At 42.9% G+C, this 25,919-nt stretch overlaps 1 protein-coding gene across 3 annotated transcripts in view; it reads left to right on the top strand.

The window, feature by feature from the left end:
• The window catches only part of MID2 (midline 2), a 99,699-nt gene that overhangs the window by 17,233 nt on the left and 56,547 nt on the right, over positions 1-25,919 (top strand). For all 3 annotated transcript variants that reach the window (XM_031945128.1, XM_031945126.1, XM_031945127.1), the window contains one exon: positions 12,081-12,176. In XM_031945128.1, the coding sequence (XP_031800988.1) occupies positions 12,081-12,176 (96 nt within the window). The remainder of the gene's footprint in view (positions 1-12,080; positions 12,177-25,919) is intronic.

Genomic DNA, 25,919 nt, shown 5'->3' with positions numbered 1-25,919 from the left:
CACAAACATTTTCTTATTCATAGAACAGAGAAGATTTTATTTGGAGCTATAAATCTCTAATGCATAGTTTGCATTTTCAAAACAACATAAAAAATTCACCATGTTAGTTTCAAAGCCGTCCTACTTATCTGTATCTTCTTTCTGTTCTCTTCTGTACATTTTCCCCAAATGCTATAATGACCTTTTTTTTTCAGCCTCTCTATTGCGATTCCTCCTCTTCTTCCTGAGTCTCACTCTCTCCCCTCCACCACTAAACCCAATTCTCCTTTGCAAGAAAAAAGCATGGAGATGGAGATAGGGGCTGGACCTATGATCCTCATTGATACAGGGAATTCCCATATGGAGAAAGTCCCTCCATTAATATAGAGCAGCCTCTACTTGCTAACAGAATCTTAAGTGCCTAGGACATTAAGGAGTGAAATGACTTGTCTAGCTTGTCACACAGCTACTACGTGTCCAAGAGAAGACTTGAACTCATGGCTTCCTGCCTCCAAAGCTAGCTCTATCCACCATGCTATAGCAGCTTTATCTCCACATTGGCCACATCCAAAAATTCATCTCTCGCTCTGTCCCATCAGTCCCTCACCCCTCTGCCGGTCCACTCTCTGGAGGTATGTATATGCCTGTGTGTCTGCAGCTGTTGTGTGTCTGTCTTTATGGTACCTAAGTTCATATTAGAGGTGGAAAGATGGCAGGGCAGCTCTGGATATGTGTGTGCTATTTGTTGGTGGATATGAAAAAGCCACTTCTAGAGCCATGAGATCTCACTGATCAATCAGAAAGGCAGGCGGGAGCCCTAAGGGCCTGATTGAACTGTAATCATTATCACTGTGGGCAATGATAACGGAGGCCACGGGTCTGCCTGCGAGTCCCACTCTGAGACATGTTTTCGTCAGTGTTCACTGGTCTCGCGTGATGGTACTCTCACTGCCGGGCCAAGTGGTTTTGGAAGTCCTGTTACCTTCCCCCTGGGTTGCCCAGTATTAGATTGGTAGTTGAATTTCAGAGGTGATGGTGATCCTTCTCAATGTGTGTATATAAATGCCTCTAGAAGACTCCAGAAAATGTGTTGGTATAGGGTTTGTTTGAAAAGTGAGAGTGTCAGACACCCAAAATGGCCGGATTGTAATCCGGCTTGAATAATAAGCTTGATGGAGTGAGAAATCCAGGAAGGGAGAGGAAGGGAGAGAGAGGGAGGAAATAAAGTCTCTCTCCCATTTCTTTTCCTGGCAGGCCAGCACTTATCTCAGTCTGTTCTAAGGAATCCTACTCTTTTATTTCTTAATTTTACTTTTAATCTTTTTTCTTTTTTGTTACCTTTTATTTATTTCACCTTCACTTACAAATATATGCTTTCTCCATCCCTTCTTCTGTGAGCCAACCCTGATAATAATGAATTTTTTTAGGAGGGGAAAAAGAGCTCAGCAAAACCAGCACATACATTAGCTGAGTCTAACAGTATATAGAATGGAACCCCCTTTTATAGGTAGGAGTCTGCTCAGGTATTGTATATACTTATGTGGATTCCCAGCAGAAGCGATTGAATATACATCGTAGACTGCATTCATTTGCATCTGTAAATCTGGAGGAAGGATAACCCCAAAGGGGAGGGCACTGGCATCTGGGGGAACTGGGAAAGAGTTGCAATAGAAAGTGAGATTTAAGCTAAAGACACCAGGAAGGCCAGGGGAGGAGGGGGAGCATTCCAAGGGTGGGAGCCAGCCCAGCAGTAATGTGTTCTAGAGGAGGACCGAGTGGACCGGTTTTGATGGATTGGGGGATATATTAAGGGAAGTAAAAAATACAAAGTTTGGAGAGATGAGAAAGGGCTGTGCCATAAACAAACAGAGGAGTGACCTGTGTGACCATGGGCAGTTTCCTTCATCTCCATGGGCCTTAGTGAGATTAGTCTTTCAGGGTCCTTCCAACTCCAGCTGGATCAGTGATCCTTGGAGCAAGTGTGACTTTAGGCAATTAATTTAACTTCGCTTCAGTTTTCTCATTTGTCAAATGCAGGGATTAGGCCAGATGGCCTCTGGGATCCCTTTCAGTTAAGATCGGGGAAGAAGAGCTTAGGTGCCTGGGACTGATGAATAAACAATTCTAGGAAAATGGGAGTGGCTTCCCTGGGTTCAGCAGAGCATCTGTTTTTGGGGAGCTAGTTCTCAAACCCAGGATGCTGTAGCCAATGCTCTCCCCCAGGAGGAATGGCATCAGATACTTTAAGTATGGGTATAAACGCATTGCCCAATCATCAATTGATCCCTGACATAAGCAAATAAAGGGCATCTGAGAGCTTGGTCGCACATTATAGTGTTGCAAAGTTCACCACAACCTGATGAGGTAAGGGCATAACAAGCAGGACTTTGATTTTCTGGATGTGGAAACCGAGGCTATCTGAGGGTAAGCAAAGTCAAGGTTTTAATAGGGTTTCTCCCATCCCCAAGTCCAATGCTCTTCCATTTATACTACCGTTTGCCTCGAGTAGATACTTATTGTTTCAAAATAGAAGACATAAAAATAGATCGATCTGGAGTTGGGAAAGTGAAGGGAGGGGAGCTGAGAGGATGGAACAACCACTGGTAAAGACTTGCACGTGTTGGGCCTGGAATAAGGCAATGATCTTGAGAAACACTGTAAGGGGAAAACTGTATCTGTATGTATTCCTAAGATAATAAAAAGCTTGGATAAAATTAGGCTTGATGTTAGGAAAAACTTCCTAACAGTCAAAACTATCCAAAAAGAAAAAAAAGTAGAAAAAATTGCCTTGGAAGATGCTGGACTCCCCCTCTCCCTCCTCTGAGAGAGACCTTGGGTGGGTTTCAACGGGGACTTTATTAGTTGGACTAGACGGTCACCGAGTTTCCTTTCCATCACTGAAACGCTGCGATCCTTTGATTAAGCTACGTCTCCAAGATAACAATTCCTTGGAAACCTGCAGACGATTGGGTGGATTTTCAAAAGTTTGACAGTGAGTAGAATGCAGCGTGGGGTTTACCGGACAATGCTTTGGCAAAGCCTGAGACCAATTTTGAAGAAATGGTAGATCCTCCTGATCATAAATTGAGTGGAAATGAGAGGCGGTGCAGTGTTATGGTTAGAGCCGGCTCTGAGACCAGGAACACTTGGCTGTAGATCTTGCCTCTGAGACCTTCTAATTGTGTGATCCTGATCTAGTCACTTAAAGCTTCCTGTGTTTCAATCTTCTCCACCGCCCTAGCAGACGCCACTGCATGGTCTCTGAGGTCCCTTTGGGCTCTGAAGTCTTAGGCTTAGATGGACATTGTCATTCTGCCAGCATGGGCTGTTCACTTAACTTTGAGACAACCCCACAACTCTGACTTTTAGAGAAGGGGAGCTCCCTCCCAAACTGGGACCACAAAGGCAGAGAAATGGAAAGTGGCTCTGCTCAGGTTTGGAGAAAGAGAAGCACATGGATTGTTCCCAGCTCCGTGGTGTGTTGTGTCTAATAAGGGATTATTTCTTTGTCCTATTTGTATCCCTATCCCTTAGCACCGTGCCTGGAGAGCACAGGAAATGCTCAGTGCAGCTTTGTTGATTGACTGTTAAGTCATACTGAATGGGAGGGCGGTGGGAGTTGTGTGAGATCTCCTTTGTCGTGAAAGAATATGAACTTCTCCACATTAGGAGAGAAAGATTGACTTTTATTTCACTATCACTTACATCCAATTGGGATGAATTTTAAATTGGAAAAGCATTCTTGATTATCTCCTTAATCTCTCTGATACTTCCCTAAGGAGAGAAGGATTGTTGAGAGTAGAGAGTGAAATAGTTTTGATCTTCCATGAAGGAAAGGACAAAATCCCCAAACAGAAACACCTCCAAAAAGAAGATAAATGGCTCACGACAAATCCGAACATATACGAATAACAACATAATACAATATGACAACATAACACAATATAACAATGTAACACAATATAACAAAACATATGTCTAGTGCTTTATAGTGACTGTATCTTTTTCCTGGGTATGATCTCATTTGATTCTGACAACAGCCCTTGGATGTGGGGAGGAGAGAGGTATTCGATTTGTTTGTGGAGCTTGAAGGGCTCTCAGAGACCCCTTTTTTTGTTATTGTTGTTTATTTTTGGAAGCCATCAGGATTGAATGACTTGTCCACGGTCATACAAGCTAGTAAATGTCGGAGCCAGGTTGGAACTCAGGCCCTCCTGATCCCGGGGCCAACGCTTTATCCACAATGCTATTTAGTTTCTCCTCCAACTCCCTCATTTTATAGAGGAAGAAACTGAGGCCCAAGGAAGGGACTTGAGTGGAATCATGTATTGTATCCCAGGTTCAGAGCTAAAAAAGGGCTTCAGAGACCAGCTAATTCAACCCCTTGCTTTACAGAAGAGGAAACTGAGATCCAGGGAGGGGAAGGGTGTGGCCCAAGGTGACACAGACTCCTTGATCTAGAGCTAGATTTATAAATTTACAAATGAGGAAAGTGAGCTCAGAGAGATTAGCCTTGCTGGTCACACCAGCAATAAGCAGAACAGATGAGATTTGAATCCCAGTTCCCCGATTCAAGAGCTGGGCCTCTTTCTACTGATTCTGCCGATTATTCTGCTGATTATTCACATCTCCTCGATGAAGAAACTGGCTCAAAGAGTTTGTGATTTGCCAGTGAGCAGATGACTAGCATGTGGCAGAGCTGGGATCTGAAAACAAGTCCTTGGTTTTCCATTACATGACAAAGGCTCTAGACTGAGGATTCCTTCACCCACATAGATCTTAGCCTTCAGTGACTATAGTAGAACTTCATAGAGTCGCTGCTTCATGATTTACCCCTTTGTAGTCAATCTATTGATGGATCTCTCCAGGCTTAGGTGGATGGGCACTTCTTCATGGGCCACACAGTCAAAGGTTGTCTAGACTTGAAGTCTTTAGGAACCCGCGGTCACCTCCATGACAAGATGAGACATCAGCAGAGGACCTGGATTCAAATCCTACCTCTGACATGTATTCCCTGTATGACCTTGGTCAAAGCACATTGTTTCCCTGGGTCTTAGTTTCCTCTTCCTGAGGAAAAAGAGAAGGTTGGACCAAAGCCCTCTGAGATCCTTCCCAGCTCTATAGCTATGATACTATGAGCCTGGGACCTCAACTTCAGTGGAGGGCACAGGGAAGCACAGCTAATATGTTTTCTTGTTGTTTTCCAGTTGTTTCAGTTGTGTCCTACTCTTTACAACCACATTTGGAGTTTTCTTGGCAAAGATACTAGAATGATTTGCCATTTTCTTCTCCAGCTGATTTTTCAGAGGAGGAAACTGTGACAAACAGGGTGAAGTGACTTGTCCAGGGTCATACAGCTAGTAAATGTCCGAGGTCAGATTTGAACACTTCTTGACTCCAGGCCACTGCAGTGCCACCTAGCTAGTATGTACCGGCTGTCTGTCTTGACTTTCCAATCTACAGCCAGTAAATTGTATTTTAAAAAAATCTTTCAGAGTTTCAGTGCTGGTTTTGAATATTTTGGGGTATAATATCCCCTAAATAGGACTTAGAGTTTCTAATGTTGAATTGTGTAATGAATAGAACACTGTATTTTAAACAAGAAAGTCTGAAGATCCGGAGAGCGATGTGGTCTCAAGATATGTGCTCCAATGCTATAATCCAGCCTCAGGTGTCACATCTACTAGTGGGGGTCAGCCCACATTTCAGTCCAGAAGCTATCTATCGTGGCTTGATTATTTCTTAAATTTTAAAAACTGCTTGTGTTTTGGCTATTTCTTCTAGAGCCCCATTATTTCTTTTATTGGAGATGGGTACAGTGGACAGAGACCTGGCTTTGGAGTCTGATTCTGGTTCTTCTGTGACTTCCTCTCTCTGAGCCTCAGTTTCCTCAGCTTTGAAATGAGAGAGTGGAACTCATATGCTCTGTTAACTCTATGAGCTAATGAGATATTCCATATTTCTTTTTTGCTTTTTTGCTTTTCTTTAAGTGACTTGTCTGAGGTCACACCGCTAGGAAGTGTGTTAAGTGGATATTCCATATTTCTTATATATGTGTAGGTATGTATCGTTTGATTCATTTATTTCAGATTTGTAAGTTACAAATGCTCCTCCCTCCCCCTCCTTAGAAAATGATGATATTAATGTGGAAATACATTTTGGCCTCTACAATTCTGCTGCTTATTAAACTAGCAGAACCATCTCCCGTTGCTCCCAATCCAAACTCTTCGAGTTGATGTTCGGACGCTTCACGGTCTGGTCCCACCCATCCTGCTGTTCAACCTTGGCTCCCCACTTCTTTCCACTGTAAATCCTTTGGCCTAGCCAGCTGGTCTCCTCACTTTTACCCCAACACAGTTATTGATTTTTGAGCCCAGCTTTTATTTAAGATACAGCCCAATTACCTGAAATTTCTGCTCCCTCTATCCAAATACTGCCTGTTCGTCAGGGCCTCTGGGTCCCAATTCTGGCACCAAACCATTTTTGACTACTCCAGCCCACATGAGCTAGAACATAAACCTCCTGAGGGCAAGAAAAAGGCCTTTCATTCTATCTTCATTGAAGATGTATGTGTAGATGGAACGTTTGTTCCAGGTGAAACAACTCTTCCCAGTGGTTTCCCAGAAGTCTGTAGAGTTTGCTGTAGCTCTCATCTTGTGGGGTACACATTTATCTTACCCCTCTGATTATTTCAGGAGCTTGAAAGAATTACTGACAGCATTATGAGTCAGAGTATGAGCAAAAGTGTTAGCATGGCCTTAATTTTAAGTACTTATTCATTTTGATTGCAGGATTTTCCTACTGCCTAACTCGACAATGACGTCTGTGTAAATCAGACATGATTATTGTAATTCTCTTGGAGAGTGGTGTTGTCCCATTTCCATGTCTCCAGCCTGCCAAAAATATGGCGGATGAAAACCAGTGGGAATAGAGGAATTTCCTGAAAGGAATAAACAAGCATATTTTCATTTTCTCATTATGTTTCCACAATTTTCATAAAGTATGCTCAAGCTGAGCCACGTTTACACGTTTTGGGGTTCTTGTTATAAAATATTACCTGGCAATAAAGGATATTGGCAGTTATAGCAGGAGAAAGGGAAAGAGGGAAGCAGAAGAATAGAAGGGTCGATTGAGAAATGGGAAGAACAAGCGGAACAAGACTGAGCAAATTCAGAAGAAATTCAAAAGGATGTTAACTGGTTGGAAAATCAGATAAAGCCTAATCCTTTTATCTCTTCGCTGGCCACTTGGCCTTTTGCCTAAACATTGACTGACTCTTTCCCCTCCCAACTACCAACTCCAGTCCCCATCTTTTCCCATTCAAACCAGAGTTTTATTTTTCAAATTCCGTGCTGATCAGAGAGCGCAACTCTATGTGAGAGTGTGTTTCTGTGTGTAATATACATAGAATACACAACATACCTATATGTCTACAGAATATACCTATGTGTATTTTATCTGTGCATATGACATGCACCTACCGATTTTTGTATCTGTCATTTCACAGATGAGAAAATTGAGGTTTAGAAAGTTTGTCACCTGATACATTACATAAGATAATCATTTGATCACAGTGCCATCTACACCCATAGGGTTGTACGATCTTAGATCTAGACCTAGAAGGGCCCTCTGATTTTTACATTTTACAAAGCAGGAAACCGAGGCCCGGGAAGGAAGAGTGATTCGTCCAAAGCCATACAGACGTTGAATTCTTACATCTGTACTGCTTCTGAAGGTGTTTGTGGAAGTCTAATAATGTGTCATAGGTGAAAGTGCTTTGAAAAGTGCAGAGACTGTGTGAATATAAGAAATGCTTATTGCTGCCCCAAGGCATGTTGAATTGTGTCTTGGTTTCTAGGAATTGTGAATTTGGGCTCCTAGGAAATGGCTGCTGTTGGAGCCTGGAATTGGTAGGGCAGGGAAGAAAGCCTATTAAAGGATTTCATTTCAGAAAGTCTAAATGGGCCATTAAATGGAAATGATGGTTTTTCTCAGTACCTGGAGGGAGGAGAACAGGCTCAGGCTGTTTTGTGTTGCATTCAAACTGGAGAAATAAGCAAAGAAGGATGGTTTAGCTCCTGGCTCTTCTTATCCACTAAACCAGGGCTCTTGACTTAGAATCCATCACTTTGTTTTGCTTAATATGTCCATAATTCAGGCAGGTTGTGATCCGACCCATTTTCTCTTGTGAATCCAGCAAAATTATTCAGAAGCCATTGACTTCCCCTGATACAAAAAGAGTCCATGACCCCCAAACGTTTAAGACCCCCTTGGAGAGCCGGATCGTTTCAGGGCCCCTTAAAACCAAGCTGCATGTCCTCCCAGCTGGCTTCAGGTCTTGATTAACCCTTGGCAGGGCTTGGCCAGTCCTCCCTACCAAGATCTGATCTGGTCCTTCGGGTTTCTCCACTGCCTGAATTTGCAGCTGAGTGCTTGAGGCGGCTGATCCTTTGTCTTCTCCTCTTCCTGTGGGGCAGGAAGCTCCTTCACTTTGCCTAAGAAGCCTCAATTTTACCTTTCTCCCTTGTTCTGGCCAATGCCGTTGTCACTGCTTCCTCTTGGCTCCTCAGATGGCGCAGATTAACTGGGGTTCCAGATGGTCAGGACCGAGGTCCTCGAGGAAGCCTCCCATCAACGTTTCTCCTTGTGGGACTTAGCCTGTGTCAGCCCAAGAGGAAATACGCATATTTTGGGAAGGCATCAACTGTGACTTAAGGCTATGGCCTTGGCTTTCTCGGCCAGATGGCCGGGTCAGCTGTTAGAAAACCCATATGTCTTTGATGAATGTGAGATCAGACTAAAGCAAAAATCAGATCTGGATTTGGAAATTGACTTTTAAAGAGAAGACAGGGTCGGTCCCTAAAAGCCAAGGAGATTCCTTGCTGTTGCTACGTGGAAGAGGCTAAGAAACCTGTGAGATCAAAGTTTGTTTGCTCTAGAACTGGAAAGGAGCTCAGGGGGGCATTCATTTTGCAGGTAAGGAAATTTAGGCCCAGAGAGATGAAGAACCTTGTCCAAGGTCACCCATGTTCATCATTGAGACTGAATTCCAACTTAAAACATTTTTATATGAATGAAATAAGGGTGAAATTAAGCTTATCTTCTCCGGCCTACTTCTGCTGTTAAAAGGGATCGGCAGCTTGTAAATTGCTAGGTAGGGCTTCGGCAGAGTTACCGTTTGCCTCCGTTTTGTGACAGTAACTCAAATCCCACAAGCCGGCAAGATCTCAAATTGTGTGTGCACAGGTCTAATTTCTTTTTTCAGTGGCTTCTTGGAGGCTCTGAGTCTCAGATCGGAGCCACAAATGCATAAAGCACAACAGTGTTCTTACTTGTTCTCTGAATTATGAATTATTTATAAGTGTTTCCAGCATCTAACATAAGCCTGGTACATAGTAAGCATTTCATAAATGCTTGTCGGTTGATTGATGACATTTATGAAACGCTTTTTCAAAAACATATCATCCTTGCAGAGTGCCACGTTTCAAGAGAAATACATTATCTTTTGAATTATTGATTCCTCATATCGCATGTTCGAGAGGCAGAGTGGTAGAGCGAATCCAGAGTAAAGCAGACCTAAGGTCAAGGCTCCTCCTGGCTGTGCAATTGTGGGCAAGTCACTTAACCTCAGTGCCCCTCAGCAGACATCTTGAGTCTGAAGTTTCAGTGAAGGTGCCAGTCTGGATTGAGAGAGCTGATTTCTTCATCCTTCTTCATCTCTGTGAATCACAGGCGCATCCAAATCAAATGAGCAGAAACCAGTATATATAATACCCTAGGATCTCCATTCTATATTATATTTCTAATCTGTGCCTTTTGAGACATATGGGATTTTTGTTGGTCTGGGAACAATCTCCAAATGGATGTTCTGTCGATTCTGAGATTCCTATCCTCTCTACCACTTCCTACTATGGGAATGATGTGTTCTAATGTGCAAGTTCGCACGAGTAAACATATCCTAAAATATACACAGGGGAAGGTTTTTAAAGCGGACCTGTGAGTCTGTTAATGTGGGAATCCCCTTGGCCAACAGAGATCGGTACCCTGTCTTCCATTTCTTCTCTCATATAGTTGCCTGGAGACTTGAACTTAAGTGACTTGTCTAAGGGTCATATAGCCAGGAGATGTCGGAGTTGGAATTTGAACCTGGCCATGTCTTCCTGACTCTGGGACTGGTTTCTTAGCTACAATTCTAGAATTATACACGGGAAAATTAGCACCCACAACCTCAGAGTCCTAGAACACTGCTTCTGTGCTTGAGCCCCTGTGAGCAGGCTTCCTGAAGACTCTAGATGCAATGACAAAAGAATCTGTTCTCTGGAGCTGGAAAAAAAAAAGCTGAGAATGACTTGGGGGGGGGTTACCTGAAAATCCTGGTGGGGAATGTTTGAGAGAGAAGGAATCAAAACAAGAGTATGGCGTCTCTGAATTCATTTTTGGCAGGAGGAGGAGAAACCCAAGTTTAGAGCTTGAGAAAGGGGATCGGAACCAGAGATATAGCCGAGAGGGAAGATGTAGAGATAGAAGGGATCCCAGGGGACATCTAGTCCAACCCCTCTCACACAACAGAGAAGGAAATTGCGACTGCGACTTGGTGGGATAATATGACTTGTTCAAGGTCACACAAAGTAAATGGCAGAGGAAAGATTTGAACCTGTGTGTTCTGCCTTAAGATTCAATGCTTTCCCCCACCCCAATTATGGGACAAAAAATCATCCTGTTTGGGAGTCGAAGGGGGAGAGATCATCTGAAACCTGTGGCTCTAAGTACCGCAGTTAGGTTACGTGAAACCCATCATGGGGATGGGAGCTGCCTGAGAAGAACATGAGAGACCTCATCTAATGCTCTATCTTGAGCCAAACAACCTGTCCATCGAGCTCTGCCACGGGCTATTCCTTCATGGTAAAGAAGGAAGGCTCTGAGGTTTGCTGAATGGATGGATGGATGAATGAATGAAGTAGTCGTTCATTTGGGTTGTTCTTACTCAAGCACCATTTTTTTCCTTGAAGGGGTAGATATAGCTTAGTCCTATTAGTGAGACTGATGAATCTTCCTGAAGTGAATGCATTATTTGAATGTGCCCTGAATATTGCCATTGGGCTGAAAACAGTTGCTGTATTTTACACAATTACAACTTCAAACGGTGTCACTGCTACATATAACCCCCTCAGGGGATAATGGTACTAATCGAGACCTACCCGTGTTATACCAGGAATAAAGAGAGTCCAGGAATCAAATGATGATTTTTCAAAGGTTGGAGAGATCTTGGAAACTATAAAAGTGAATTTGAGACTGGGAATTGTAATGCTTGAGTTTGAACACTAGCTCTGCTGCTACTTAATGTAAAACCTATGTTGTTGCTCACTTGTTTTCAGTTGGGTTCAATTCTTTGTGCCCCCTTTGGGGAGTTTTTTGGGCAGAGATACTGAGTGGTTTGCCATTTCCTTCTCCAGCTCACTTTACAGATAAAGAAACTGAGACAAATGGATGAAGTGACTTGCCCAGGGTCACATAGCTCGTAAGTATCTGAGGCTGGATTTGAATTCAGGAAGAGGAGTCTTGCTTACTCCTGGCTCAGCCATCTATCCACTGCAGCGCCCTCAAAATGAAAAGAGTGCTAGATTTAAAGTCAGAAGATTTAGTACCCATGTAACCTTGAACAAATCCTTTCCCCTCCCTGGACCTCAGTTTCCTCTTCTGTAAAACGAGGAGGTGGGACTAGCTGGTCTCTGGGTTCCCCTCCAGCTCTAGATCTAAAACACTATAATGTGACCTTAGGCAAGTCCCTTCTTTCTCTGGACCTCAGTTTTCTCTTGTGTAAAGTGAGGCAGTTAGGCTCCATGGCCTCTGAGCTTCCTTCCAGCTCTGGAGCTAGGATCTTCTATTTCACAGCAAAACAAAATATCTCCCCGACATCATAGAAAACGTTGAAAAGCTGTGACTGCTCTGAGATCGGAGGTTACACTAATCAAATTCTTTATCTGTCGGAAATGAGTGTTCCGAGTTCCTGGCCGCCACGTCAAGCGGGTCAATGCCTAACTGTCGGTTTTCTCTCCTTTTTCTCCCCCATGCTGTCGCTTTGTCTCGCTCCATGATGACAGCAAGCTCTGGAAATGAACCTGACCAATCTAGTTAAGCGTAATAGTGAACTGGAAAATCAGATGGCCAAGCTGATCCAGATCTGTCAGCAGGTTGAGGTACGTGCTACTGCTGTTTCGGACTCTCCCAGGGCACTTGAGACTTTATTTTCTTTCTGGGGTATGTGACTTCCTCTTCTGGCTAGCCTTGGCATTTGGGGGGAGGTGGATGGAAAAGTAGCTTTGGGGTCCACTTATTTAAGTACCTACTATGCACTAGGCACTGTCCTGGGTATCGGGATACAGTGACAAATTCAAATTTCCCTCTGCCTTTAATTAGCAAGCAGTTTATTGTTAAGCACCTCTCAAGTATTAGGCCCTATGCTAAGCGCTAAGGATGGAAAGATAGAATCATAATTGTCCTTATCTTTAATCAGCAAGCACCTATTGTGTGTCAGGCACTATGCTCAAGTGCTGAGGATACAAAAACAGAATCATACTTGTCCCCACCTTTAATCAGCAAGCACCTACTATGTGCCAGACACTGTGCTAAAGTGCTGAGGATACAGAGACAAAATCATGATTGTCCTTACCTTTCATCAGCAAGCACCTACTGTGTCAGGCACTATGCTAAAGTGCTGAGGATACAAAGACAAAATCATAATTATCCCCCCCCCCCTCTTTAATCAGCAAGCACTTACTATGTGCCAGGCACTCTGCTAAGTGCTGAGGCTACAGAGAGAGAATCATAATTGTCCCTACCTTTAATCTGTAAACAATAAGGACCTACTATGTGCCAGGCACTTTGCTAAGTGACCCGGGACACAAAGACAAAATGATATCTGTCCCTGTCTTTAATTGATAAGCATTTATTAAGTACCTGCTGTGTGCTAGTGCCAAGGATGCAAAGACAGAAGTGGAAGTAGTCCCCGCCCTCAAAAAGCTTACATTCTCTTAAGCGTGTTCATCCTAAGAAACAGTGAACAGTGAAGGGATAAGCGGTGTGGGACTCGATCTCCAGGGTCTAAGAAATGGGGTTTCCTTTGGAGAGGTGGCTGGGTTGCAGCAAGGGGAGCTGGGATTGAGGGTGGGGTGAGGACTGTTGGCTAAGTGGAAAACATCCTCTTTGCCAGAGCCACAGGTAGCTCTCCACGTTTCACCTCCACCCATTACCTGCCCTACTTCTCGCCTCTGCCCGTCCTCATTAGGGCTCCTACCCTGTCATCACTTCTCCCCTCACCCACCCCCTAGCTCAGCTGAAATCGGGAGAAAAAGAAGCAAAAGCTGAATGACCTGATCTCCCCCTCCCTTCCTAGTGGTGTAGAACAAACCTCACTAGGTGATTTTTCTTTTTCATTTTGATCTTCCGGGAGGGGTGAGACGGAGGCGTGAGGGGTTATGGGAAGCCTCAGGGCAAGGGCCAGGATGAAAAGCTTTGCGGGCCTGTTTGGCAAGTTCTGATGGATGAGACGGGCAAATGTACGCGGACAGGTGTACTTGGTTTTTCCCAGCAGAACCTCCAAAGTTCGGGGCCAGATGCATTTTTGTACATCAGTTAATATCTTAAACCTACAAGAGTTTCCTGTTTGCCAGCTCCCTGCTGGGACTCTTTAGGGAAGGCAAAGAATCCTTCTGGAGAGAAGTCATTCGTTACCTGCTCTTAGCTTGGGTGTGTGCGCTTTGCCGTCTCGGGCTTCTGAACTGCTGGGAGTTTGCTCGGGGAGTGAGATCCTAGAAGCCTAGATCTAGGAGACCGTCATGGGGGGGGAGAACCTCCAAAGCCATGGAGTCCAACCCCCTCTTTTAAAGAGGATGAGACTGAGGTCCAGGGAGGGGAAGGGACTTGTTCGAGGTGGCCCATAGAATCCTAGATGGTACCTTCAAAGTCACCTTACTTGTTTGACAGAAAAGCTCCCAAGGAATTGAATGACTTATCCAAGCTCACACATTAGAGCATAACTAAGGGTTAGAAGGGGTCTCAGAAGCCATCTAGTTTACACTCCCCCCCACTGACTACCCAAGAGAGATAAAGTGACTTGCCCAAGTTCATACACGGCAAGCTGGAAGGGACCTTAGAGGCCTTCTAGTGGAAGCCCCTCATTTTACAGATGAGGAAACCAGGTCCAGAGAGATTGAGGGATTTCTCTAAAATCACACAACCATCAAGCCAAAGTTGAAACTCATGTCTTCTATAACTAGAAGGGACCTCAGAGGCTATATAATCCAAACTGCTCACTTTACACAAATGGGGAAACTGAGGCCCACTGACGACCTAAGATGACACAAAGGCAGAATTTCAACTCAGATCCTCTAATTCCAGAGCCAGTGTCACTTCCATCTTGGTTGCAGTTAGAGCTTGAGGTGATTAAAGAAGGGATAAGGTACCACTCCTTTCTTTCCTTCTCTTTCTCTTTCTTCATGTTTAATTCCCATTTTCTCCACCTCCTCCCCCCCAAAATATCAATGGGATAGAGAGAAACACAGCTGAGGATTTATGAAAGAGGAGGTGTTCTAGATCAGGGCTTCTTAAGTTTTCTCCACTTGTGACCCCCTTTTCGTTTGAGAAATTTTTATGCAACCCTGGGTATATGAGCATATAAAATCGGTGTACAAAGAAAAGGTTTACTGATATTAAATCATAAAGAAATTTATTTTAAAACAATTCTTTGGTATATAATATATATAATATTTATTATTAAATTAAATTACTATTAAATATATATATTTAAAACAATTCTTTACCATGTATTAAAGACAAAAGCAAATTTGCATAACGAGATGAATGTACTCATTTCTTTTTACATCGAGAATTAGATTTTGGTGGAATATTTCATACTTTATATCATCACCAAATTTTTTGCGACCCTCACATTTGCTTCAATGTCTATCTGGAAATTAGCTTGGTAGAGGCAAGACTGTTCCATTCAGGCACATTCCCATAGGCCCACCCTTCTTTCCCCAGCTCTCCAATCAAAACTCTTTACTCAGGGTCCTGCTATTCTCTTATGTCAAAGGAACATGTTGTTAATATATTTTTCTTTCTGATCAGATGCCTTCATTGATCTAGGGAACTACAGGTAAGGACTCTCCCTGTACCAGTGTAAAGCCTCTATTCTTCTACCCATCATGGTCTTACCCTCATGGTCTTAGAGAGTTTTTTGGGGACCCAGTCACTTTGATAGCAAGTGCGGGTCGGAGGCTGAATTTGAACTTGGGTCTTCTTAACTCCAAAGCCAGCTCTCTCTACAGTACTTCACACTGTCCCGTTGTATACACCGAATGTTTTCATGGCAGAGGAATGACTAACTGGCCCTCCCAGGTAACATTTGAATCCTGACTATGGCTTCTGGAGAAAAGGATAACTCATATCATGGGAATTTCAAGCCTGGAAGGATAGAATGACTTCATGAGGAATTAGTGAGAGATCAGTCGGGGATCAGTGTTGATACTCAAATCTGACCACGTGGTTGGCTCTGCCTTCTCTGTCTATTCATAGGGCTACCACTTTAGGAACTTACTTTTGTACACCACTGTACAAAAAAAGACCTAGAGATCCAGTTCTTGTTTCTTGTGAGTTTACAATATGACAGACACTAGATCTGTAGGTACAGAAAATACTGACATCAGAAGAGAAGATAAAGAAAGTATAATATACCATGTCTCAAAAGTCTTAGTGTGGTGTTATTTACTTCGGGGGAGACAACTTAATTATTTCTTTATCAAGGACAATATTAAAATTGGCAAATTCAAAACGATGGTCATTTGGCCATTTCTTTTATTTATTTTTTTATTTTTAGATTTTTTTTATATGGCCATCTCTTTTAGACCAAAGACATGTACTTTGTCAAGGGAGACAAGAAAGGGAAAAGTAGTTCGATTTTATTTTATTTTTTATTTAATAGCCTTTTATTTACAGGTTATATGTATGGGTAACTTTACAGCATTAACAATTGCCAAACCTCTTGTTCCAATTTTTCACCTCTTACCCCCCACCCCCTCCCCCAGATGGCAGGATGACCAGTAGATGTTAAATATATTAAAATATAAATTAGATACACAATAAGTATACATGACCAAACTGTTATTTTGCTGTACAAAAAGAATCAGACTCTGAAATATTGTACAATTAGCTTGTGAAGGAAATCCAAAATGCAGGTGGGCATAAATATAGGGATTGGGAATTCAATGTAATGGTTTTTAGTCATCTCCCAGAGTTCTTTCTCTGGGCCATAGCTGGTTCAGTTCATTACTGCTCCATTGGAAATGATTTGGTTGATCTCGTTGCTGAGGATGGCCTGGTCCATCAGAACTGGTCATCATATAGTATTGTTGTTGAAGTATATAATGATCTCCTGGTCCTGCTCATTTCACTCAGCATCAGTTCGTGTAAGTCTCTCCAGGCCTTTCTGAAATCATCCTGTTGGTCATTTCTTACAGAACAGTAATATTCCATAATATTCATATCCCACAATTTATTCAGCCATTCTCCAACTGATGGGCATCCATTCAGTTTCCAGTTTCTAGCCACTACAAACAGGGCTGCCACAAACATTCGTGCACATACAGGTCCCTTTCCCTTCTTTATGATCTCTTTGGGATATAAGCCCAGTAGTAACACTGCTGGATCAAAGGGTAAAGTGGTTCGATTTTAAGTTTATTAAAAGCACTGAGACTTTTAAGACAATTTGTGTAATACATGAAAATGTTATAAGTCATGGGTCAATATCTTTTAGCTATTTGCTTGGTTGTGGTCCGAACAGACATCTTTCATGATCTTATCGTCAAAAGTTAAGAATGTGCCCTGGATATCCCAAGAATGGGTTTGGACTAGGGTTTCATTGATGTGGGGAACTTCAGAGGGAGGAAACTCCTTTCAGCACTGCTGATCAGGATTTCCTCTACAAGTTATCCTCTGCAGAGTTGCTAGGGCACAGAGAGGCTGGGACTTGCCCAGGGTCTCATAGCCGGTATGTATCAGATAAGCTTTGAACCCAGGTTATCTCCTCTTCTGCATTATGTCCTACTGCCTGTCCTGTATCAAACTGCTTCATGTGAATCAGGACATTTAGTAAATATAGCTAGAGACTTGCTAATTCAACTTATTTAGCATGAGGAAACCGACTCAGAGACTGGAAATCAAGAGCTTAAGTTCACGAGACTTAGCTCCGGTTTCTGGTCTCCCACTTCAGGGAGAGCATCTAACAAGAACCTGTTTTAAAAAATGCCCCAAAGGCTGGTGAACCTGTGCAACTTAGACTGGAAGAGGAAGGAATTAGTTTAATTTACCAAATATCTATCAAGTTCCTTCGCTGGGCAAAGTGCTATGCTAAGGATGGCAGATCCCAAGAGAATGATACTAGTTCTTGTGCTTAGGTAGCTTGTGTTCTGCTGAGATGAGCCAAAGTGGGCACGGATCAGGAAATGCAAGCTGGCCTGAGGAAGGAGAATGTCCTCGAGGGAGGGAGGGACTGGGCAAGGCCGAGCATGGAGGTCCTGTCTGAGCTTAGCCCAGATGAGAGCCAGGGAATCTTAAGAGATAAAATGAGGAAGCAAGGAATTCTAGGCATGGAGAACAGTCTGTGCAAAGTTACGCCGATGGGGAATGTGCTGGCCGGTTCAGGGGACGTTTAAGAGACCAGTTTGGCTGGCTGAAATATAGAGTTATGAAGGAAAGCAATGGGAAATAAGCCTGGGAAGGTGGTTGGGTGCTGGATTGCGGAGCTTTAAATGCCAACTGAAGGAGCTTGCCCCGAAAGAAGCCTCTGAAAAGTTTTGAAAAGGGCAAACATAGGGTTATGTCTTAGGAAGACTCGTTTGGCAGTTTTATCAAGCAATGGATTGGAGAGAGGGGAGAATGGAAACCAGAAGATCCTTGGGACAGGATTAGGGTTAGGGATGAGAGTGGAGAGAAGAGGATGGACAAGGGACATGTCCCAGAAGTGGAACTGACAAGACTTGGTAACTGATTAGATAGGGGACCAAGAAAGAGGAAAGAGTTAAACATGATACCAAGGGAGATGGCAAACCTGGGTGACTAGAAGAATGGGAGTTCCCCTGACAGAAATAGGGACCCTTGGAGGAGAGGTGAATTTGAGAAGAGAATAGAGTGCTTTTTTGGCAAATGAATGAGAGATCCTCATGTAAGAAGATAAACTCATCTTCAGCAGACTCTTGGTTCCCAACCCCTTCCAGGCTCACCACATGATGAGCCCCCCCACCCCTTTTCCGGTCAGATGATGTCTTTTATGCCTCTTATTCTGTGCCACCTCAGACTTTCTGTAAACTTCTTTTCCCTTCTATGGCTTCTCGCTGTTTTCTGAGTTAATGTCTCTCAGGATCATCCAGCATCCTCCTACGGTTTTGCATAAGAGTTATAGTCTGAAACTATGCTGTCTTTGGCTGCCATCTCTCTAGACTTGGCAATCCAAGCAAAAATTGGCTGGTGGAGTTGGTTCCCAGGCTCTTTTGATCTTCTTGTAGGGATTGATTTGTATTTATTTTTCAGAATTCTCTTTTTTTGTCATTATTCTGAACTCCACAATCATCACTGAGCTACGAATATTTCCATATTCCATATTCTTCCACAGAAGAACAGAAAAAGAGGATTGTATGTGAAAACATAAATCTATTAGGCTCAGTTTGCGTTTTAGAAAAATGACTATAATAAAATTCAACAAACCATTTCCAAGCTGTTCCCCTTGTCTATTTCTTCTTCTGAGCCTCCTTTTGTTCTCTTCTTTACATTTAAAAATGTGGTAATGACTTTCTTTCTATTTTTGTCACTATCTCTAATAACCCACTTACTTCCAGATCTTCCACCTCCATGAGAAAAAAAAATAAAAGCTCTTCTTTTGTAACAAATAACCATAGTTAAGCGAAAAACACATCTATGGGTTGGCCATTCCTAAAAACATTTATTTCAGTTTGCTTCTTAACTCCCCCATCTCTGTCAGAATGGGGCAGAGGGTAGGGAAAAGCTAGTGTTCCTTATCCTTGGTCCTTTGGAGATGGGATTGGTCATTGCATCAATGACGGTTCTTAAGTCTATGAAAGGAAAAAATCACCGAGATCTCCCTGTTCTTCCTCCCTCCTCCCCAACTTTCCTTCCTGTAACATTGCCCCTGCTGTCTCCCATCTCACGTGAAGAAGGTGGCCCCTCTCCTTGCCAAGATGTCTGCCCTTGATTCTCTACCCTCCCATCTTCTCCAGCAACTTGTTCTCATCGTCACCTTCCTGCTCCCTTCAATCTTTAGTCTCTCCCTCTCCACCGTCTCCTTCCCTGTACCTACAAACATGCCCAGATGGCCCCGTCACTAAAAAGCACTCAGTGGATCTTAGCATGCCTGCCAGCTATGATTATAGCTTCTTGAAGGAGTTCTGTGATTTTACTTTTTCTTACTTTCTTCTAACTCTCTGTAGTCAAACTTCTGACCTCCTCATTCAACTGAAACTTCTGTCTCTGAAGATACCAAAAATCTCTTAACTGCCCAATGGGATGGCCCATTTTTGCTTCTCATTTTCCCTGATCTCCCTGTAGAACCTGACTGTGGATCCTTTTCCCTTGTCGAATCCTCTTCCCATCTTTCTTGAGCTCTTTTGCTGCACTGGTTGTTGATGTCCCACAGGCCCTCTTCTTCCTTTATATTCTCTCACTGATGATCTTATTAGCTCCCATGGACTTAATTTTTATTTCGATGCAGGTGATTCACAAAGCTACCTAGCCTGGGTATTTCTCTTGAGTTTCAGCAGCTGCTCATTGGATATCTTGGAACTAGCTACCCCATTGACGCCTCAGACACGGCAGAACCCATTCCCTCTTCAGAACTTCCTTATTACTATGGGGGGGGGGAATGATCATCCAGTCAGCCTTTTTTTTGTAATCTCAATGTCATCCTCACTTCCTTTCTCTCTCTCATCCCATGTATCAAAGCAATTGCCAAAGCTTACAATTTCATCCTTTACACCATCTCTTGAATCTGTCTCCTTCTCCCTCTCACACAACTACCACCCTTGGTGAACCACTGCAGTAATCAGATTGAGCTGCTTGCCCCAAACCTCTCCCGGCTCCAACCCCTTCTGCACTCGGCTGCCAGGGAGTTTTCCTCAAAGATCAGCTACAATCATGTCACCCTTTGCTCAATAAACTCCATTGGTTCCCTATGGACATATATCCTTTGGTATTTAAAATTCTTCACAGGGCAGCTAGGTGGCACAGTGATTAGAGCACTAGCCCTGAAGTCAGGAGGACCTGAGTTCAAATTTGACGTCAGACACTTAACACGTCCTGGCTGTGTGACCCTGGGCAAGTCACTTAACCCCAATTGCCTCGGCAAAAAACAAAAACAAAAAAACAAAAAACAAAAAAACCCAAGTTTAAAATTCTTCACAACTTCATCCAGCCCTGATTTTATTAGGTTCTCTCCTGACACCATTCATTTGTATAAGCTTGAAATATACTCCTTCCGTGTCTTTTTGAAGTCCAATTCTGGTATCTCCTTTTCCATGAAGTCTTGTTTGATCTCCTAAGTAGAAGTGACCTCTCCATAACCTCTGGGCTTCTATCTGACCTCTCCTGTGGGATTAATATCAGACAACTTAGAACTAGAGCTGGAGGCCATCCAGTTCAACCTGTTCTTTTACAGATAAGGAAACTGAGGCCCAGGGCAAGGTCACACAAGTAGGAAGCATCAGTGATAGGATTGATCACGTTCTTCTTTCTAATATTATTTATGGACCTGTATTTTTCTTCCTGCCACAAGATCGAAAAGTGCCTTAAGAATAAGCAACAAAGTCTTTGTTCGTTATTGAATCTCCCCAGAGCCGAGCACAGTCCACTTAATAAATGTTTGTGAAGTCGAACTGAGTGATGGCCAAACATTGTGTAAGACTAGACAGAGGACGGAATACACAGATGACTTGAAAAGGGATCTGGGGACTATTTTTTAATCCCTAATTAAAAACACTCGAAATTTAGTTGAATGAAGATTTGTCTTCGGTGTAACTCTATTCAGCAAGTAAACCTCGCCTAACTTTCTCAGTGGGGGGCCCCATTATGGTTGAGCCAGCCCAGGTACTTCTGAGAAAGCTCCAGCTGTTTCTCTTCATGCCAAACCTGTTTCCCCTCCTTGTTGGCTTAGATTGCTCTTGTCAGAGATTGATTTTCCAAAAGGGGACCCTAAATACTCTCTCCTTTTCCTTTTCTTGTTCTTTTTCCCAGCCTTCCATTCTCCTGAGAAAGGAAACACAGCTATATTCTTGCCATTATTACAGGAACAGACAGTAGAATCACCTCTTGTTTATTAGTTGAATTCTGTGGTGGATTGGCCTGTAGTTGATAGCTGTTACCCAGCTCTTAGAAACCGGTGACCTGGTATTTGGAAAATATTTTCGGTTAGGGCCAGGGATCATGGGAATGAAGCCAAAGAAGCCCCAATGCTCCCTTTCATCTCTGTGTTGACCTCGCTACTCCAACAACTCGATCTCTTTATATAGTTCTTTGTCTTGTTTTTGTTTACATTTTCAAAGGAAATTCTCGTATCAAGCCTATCTAGTGGAAAATGTATACCCAGATGAGTACTTCCTCTTGGCTCCCAAGATGCACTGGAAGTGAACATTCCTGAAAAACAACCAAGGAGAAGAAAAATGGGCAGTACCTAGTTAGGCAGCCAAAAAATGTGTATTGAGCCCACCCATGGTAGGTATTGTCAACAATTAAGAAAAAACAACAGCCGCTGCCCAGCAGGTACAATAACAGATTAAAAATATATATAAATTTATATTTATGTGGGGGTTTCTTTCAGGCCACAAAAAGATCAAGTGAAGTCTTAATTTCAGTGATTTCTCCAACCCCTGACCACTCACAGATCTCCTGAGGAAATCTCTATGAGTTCTAAAACTTATCCAATTCATTCATTTTCAGTTTACTGACTGGGAGGAATTATGGGGCAGAGGGAGAGGAAAAGGGGAGTTTCTAAAAGTTGTAATGGATCCTATTTTGAGAGACTTTTTTTTTTTTTTTTTTTTTTTTTACCATTTATGTGCTATCTGATGGTTTCAACAAATTACATTTGTTATGTTTGTTGAATTCTCATTGAGAATCATGAGTGAGGAGGGAAGACGAAACCAAGCATGAGATGAAAACTTGAACACCAGCTGAGAAGAGGGAGGGGTTCCATATTTTTGGTAATTCAGAGGCAAATACCATGCTCTATCTCTAGACCTCTTGAAACTAGGGCCCAGCTCAGCCATATAGAGATTCCAGAATGAGTATGAGGGGTTAATAGAAGGGAGTAAAGTACTTACGAGTAGGCAGAATAATTGTTGGTTGACAGACAATATACTGTACTCCTTCAGTTGGTAAATTAATTAATCAGGTGACAACTGGTGTTAAGAGCTATATCTCTGGCAATACCATTGCTTTCTTGTCCCTTAAACCTCCCCATCTATAGCGGCTCTAATGGCTGTACTGGTTTTTCTTTTTTCCACTTCTTAAGATAAGCCAGTCCTTGGGAATTCACCAGGTGGCTGAATTTCTTCATCTTAACTTTAAATACTCTTGGGAAGCTACCATGCTTTTGGAATCTTTCCTGTTAATGATTTAAGTACCAGGTGCTGGGCCTGAAGTCAGGAAGAGCTGTGACCCTGGGCAAGTCACTTCACCCCATTTGCCTCAGTTTCCTCATCTGTATGATGAGCTATAGAAGGAAATAACAAATGACTCTAATATTTCTGCCAAGAAAACCTCAAATGGGGTCACAAAGAATTGGACACAATTAAAAAACGACCAAAAAACAAACAGTAAGAGCCTTACACGGTGCACTGGAACCAGGTTTGACCAACTGATTATTAAATTGTCAGTGTGAGACTATATCTCAGAAATGAGCATTGGCTGCAGATCTGGGCTTGATTTATTGTTTTCTTGATTGATTAGACTAGAAAGTATTAATAATGCAGATTAAAATTAAAAATATATGTACATTTTCTGTCCTTTCCAGAGAGCTGCTTGTTAAATATTTACCAGCATACCCCTATATTCCTCTGTAAACATTGCTTCAGTTTAGTAGGCGTATACTACCGCAGTGTCCTCATCTGTAAAATGGGGATGATACCTTCTAGGGCTCTTGTGAATTCAAATTCAGTAATCTTTGTAAAAGTGCTTAGCTCAGTGTCTGGCTCATGGTAGGTACTGTATAAATGGTTATGCCCTTCCTGTCATTCAGAGGTGGCAGGTAGGGAAGCCAAATCTCACTCTTGTCTCACCTTCTCCTTGTTCTTCCATGAAATTAATTTAAAAAGAACTCTAGGATATGGTTTCCTACTGTATTCTTAGAGGTAAGAGATGGGTCACTGGCCATTCATCCAGCTGGCTCTTTATCGTTGTCTTTGTTCAGTCAATTAATCATGTCCCACTCTTCCTGACCCTATGGATCATAGCAAGATAATATTATTCATGAGGTTTTCTTAGCAAAGATCCTGGAGTAGTTTGCCATTTCCTTCTCCAGCTCCTTTTACTGATGAGGAAATTGAGGCAAACTAGGTTAAGTGACTTGCCCAGGGTCACACAGCCAGTAAGTGTCTGAGACTGAATTTGAACTCGGCTTTTCCTGACTTCAGGCCTAGTGCTTTATCCAGGGGAGCAGCTTTGCTGCTGACAAGTACTTATTATGACTCCCAGGAGGGAGGATTTCAAACTAGGTGATTAGAGTGAGGATAATAATACCTCCTGTTGATCTATTTATTGGCTTAAGAAATTAGGCCCGACTCTTCAGGCTGAGGCCCTGGGTTCAAATCATGTCTTTGCTACTTAATACCTATGTGAACTTGAGCAAGATTGAATTTTCCTAATTTTGGTTTCCTCCTTTGTGAGATGAGGATGTTAGATTAGATGGCCTCTGTGGTCACTTCCAGGTCAACATCTGTGACCTTTTGGGTGGCCAGTTAATTTTTCTGTGAGCCTTAGTTTTTTCCTTTGTTGTTGTTGATGATGATGATAATGCTAACATTTATATAGCACTTACTATGTACTTTAGAATCTTTTACTAAGTACTTTATAATTATCTAATTTGTTCCTCACAACAACCCTGGCAGGTAGGTGCTATTATTATTCCCATTTTACACATGAGAAAACTGAAACAAACAGAGGTTAAGTAACTTGTCTAGTGTCACACAGCTAGGAAGTGCCTGAAACTAGATTTGAACTCACTTTCCAGGCCTGTGCTGTTGGAATGGATGACCTCCAAAGTCCCTTCCCCTCCCTGGGCCTGTTTCCTCCTCTGTAAAGTGACGGGGTTGGATTCAGTGGCCTTGAAGGCCCCTTCCGGCTTTAGTTTCAGGAGTCTAGGGTCTCTGTCTGTGGAGGAGGGCTAGAAGAAGAAAGACCAGGCCAACTGTAAAGTCATATCATTAATTTGCCATGAGGCAACATGTTAAAAATCTGGATGGTTTTCGCATTGACTTCCCGGAGATTTCACTCCATCCATTTTGGGTGAGACCGGGGCAGAAAAGCAGAGGGGATGGGAGATGGAGGATGGAGGATGGGTAACAAGTCCAGACAAAGACATGAAATGTAATCAGGACTTTGTCAGGGATAAACAAGAAAGAAGAGTTCGCTCCCTTTGTATTGAGAGGCTGGTTTATAAACAGGCACTAGCCTTGAATGTCAAGGGAGTTGGTGATGGATGGGCTGCTGGGAGGAGCAGGCCCGGGAATCACTTTATCTGGAGAGTCAGTACTGACCTCTCCAGGTAACTGCGTTTGGGAATATGTGGGTGAAAACTGGATGAGGTTGTCTCAGGGACGTAGAGGAGGGGGAGAAGGAGGGGGAAGGGGAGGAAGAAAAGGAGGAGGAAAAGAAGGAGGAGGAGGAGGAGGAAGGGGAAGAAGAGGAGGAGGAGAAGGAAGGGGAGGAAGAGAGGAAGGGGAGGAAGAAGAGGAAGAGGAGAAAGGAGCTTCAGAAAATCAAGCCCATATAATATCCCAGGTGGATTAAGAACAAACCAAATGAAAGACCAGTGTCTGTTTGGCCTTTGTTGCTGGAAACACCAACCAGAGTGTGTGAAAGTGGATTAGCCAAAGTTATTTGGCACTTTTAATTCTTTTTTGTTCCATGTTTCCACTTTTATTACATTTTCATAAGAGACCATCATATGAAATCCAGAACATTTCTGAGCCAGAAGAAAATTGAACACATAAAACAGCTATGTCTGAGAAAGAACAGGGTAATCACTGAAGGGCCAGACTTAGGTCTGAGCCAGTCAGAGGGGATAATAGTCATGCAAATGAGCCTTAAGGACAGCATGAAGCTTAATAATGTACCTCTCAGACCCTAGGAGGCGGTACATTGGTTAGCTGCATAGTACTTTCTGGTGGTGGTTAGGGCCCCTTGGATATTGCAAGGATTTATCAACAGACAGGAGACACAGCCTCTCATTGCTATTCAATGATTTCTAACTGGAAGAGACTTTAGGGGATGTATCCTCTTATTGTACAGAGGAGGAAACTGAGGCTCAGGAAGGGGAAGAGACTTGCATAAATCCAGCAGGACTGTTGTTTTTTTCCTTTATGAAATGAAAAGGCACAGTGTTCTTCCCGACACTCACTCTCTCTCTCTCTCTCTCTGTCTCTCTCTCTCTCTCTCTCTTCCTCTTCCTCTTCCTCTTCCTCTCTCTTTCCCTCACCCCACCTCCTCTCTCTCTCCTGATATCCAGATTTACATCTCATATGTAGGCCTGTAGTATGGTAGCAAGAACATTTGCTCTTGAATCAGAGAATGGATGACTTTTCTGATGTGTACACGCGTTACTAATGTATGACCCTTTAACTTTGACCATCATCATTTGTGCATCTGCTATGTTAAACATTCTT

This window comes from Sarcophilus harrisii, chromosome X, assembly GCF_902635505.1.
Source record: "Sarcophilus harrisii chromosome X, mSarHar1.11, whole genome shotgun sequence".
NCBI classification, from domain to species: domain Eukaryota; kingdom Metazoa; phylum Chordata; class Mammalia; order Dasyuromorphia; family Dasyuridae; genus Sarcophilus; species Sarcophilus harrisii.
The sequence above is the reverse complement of the archived record's forward strand: the minus strand, read 5'-3'. Positions and strand labels throughout refer to the sequence as shown.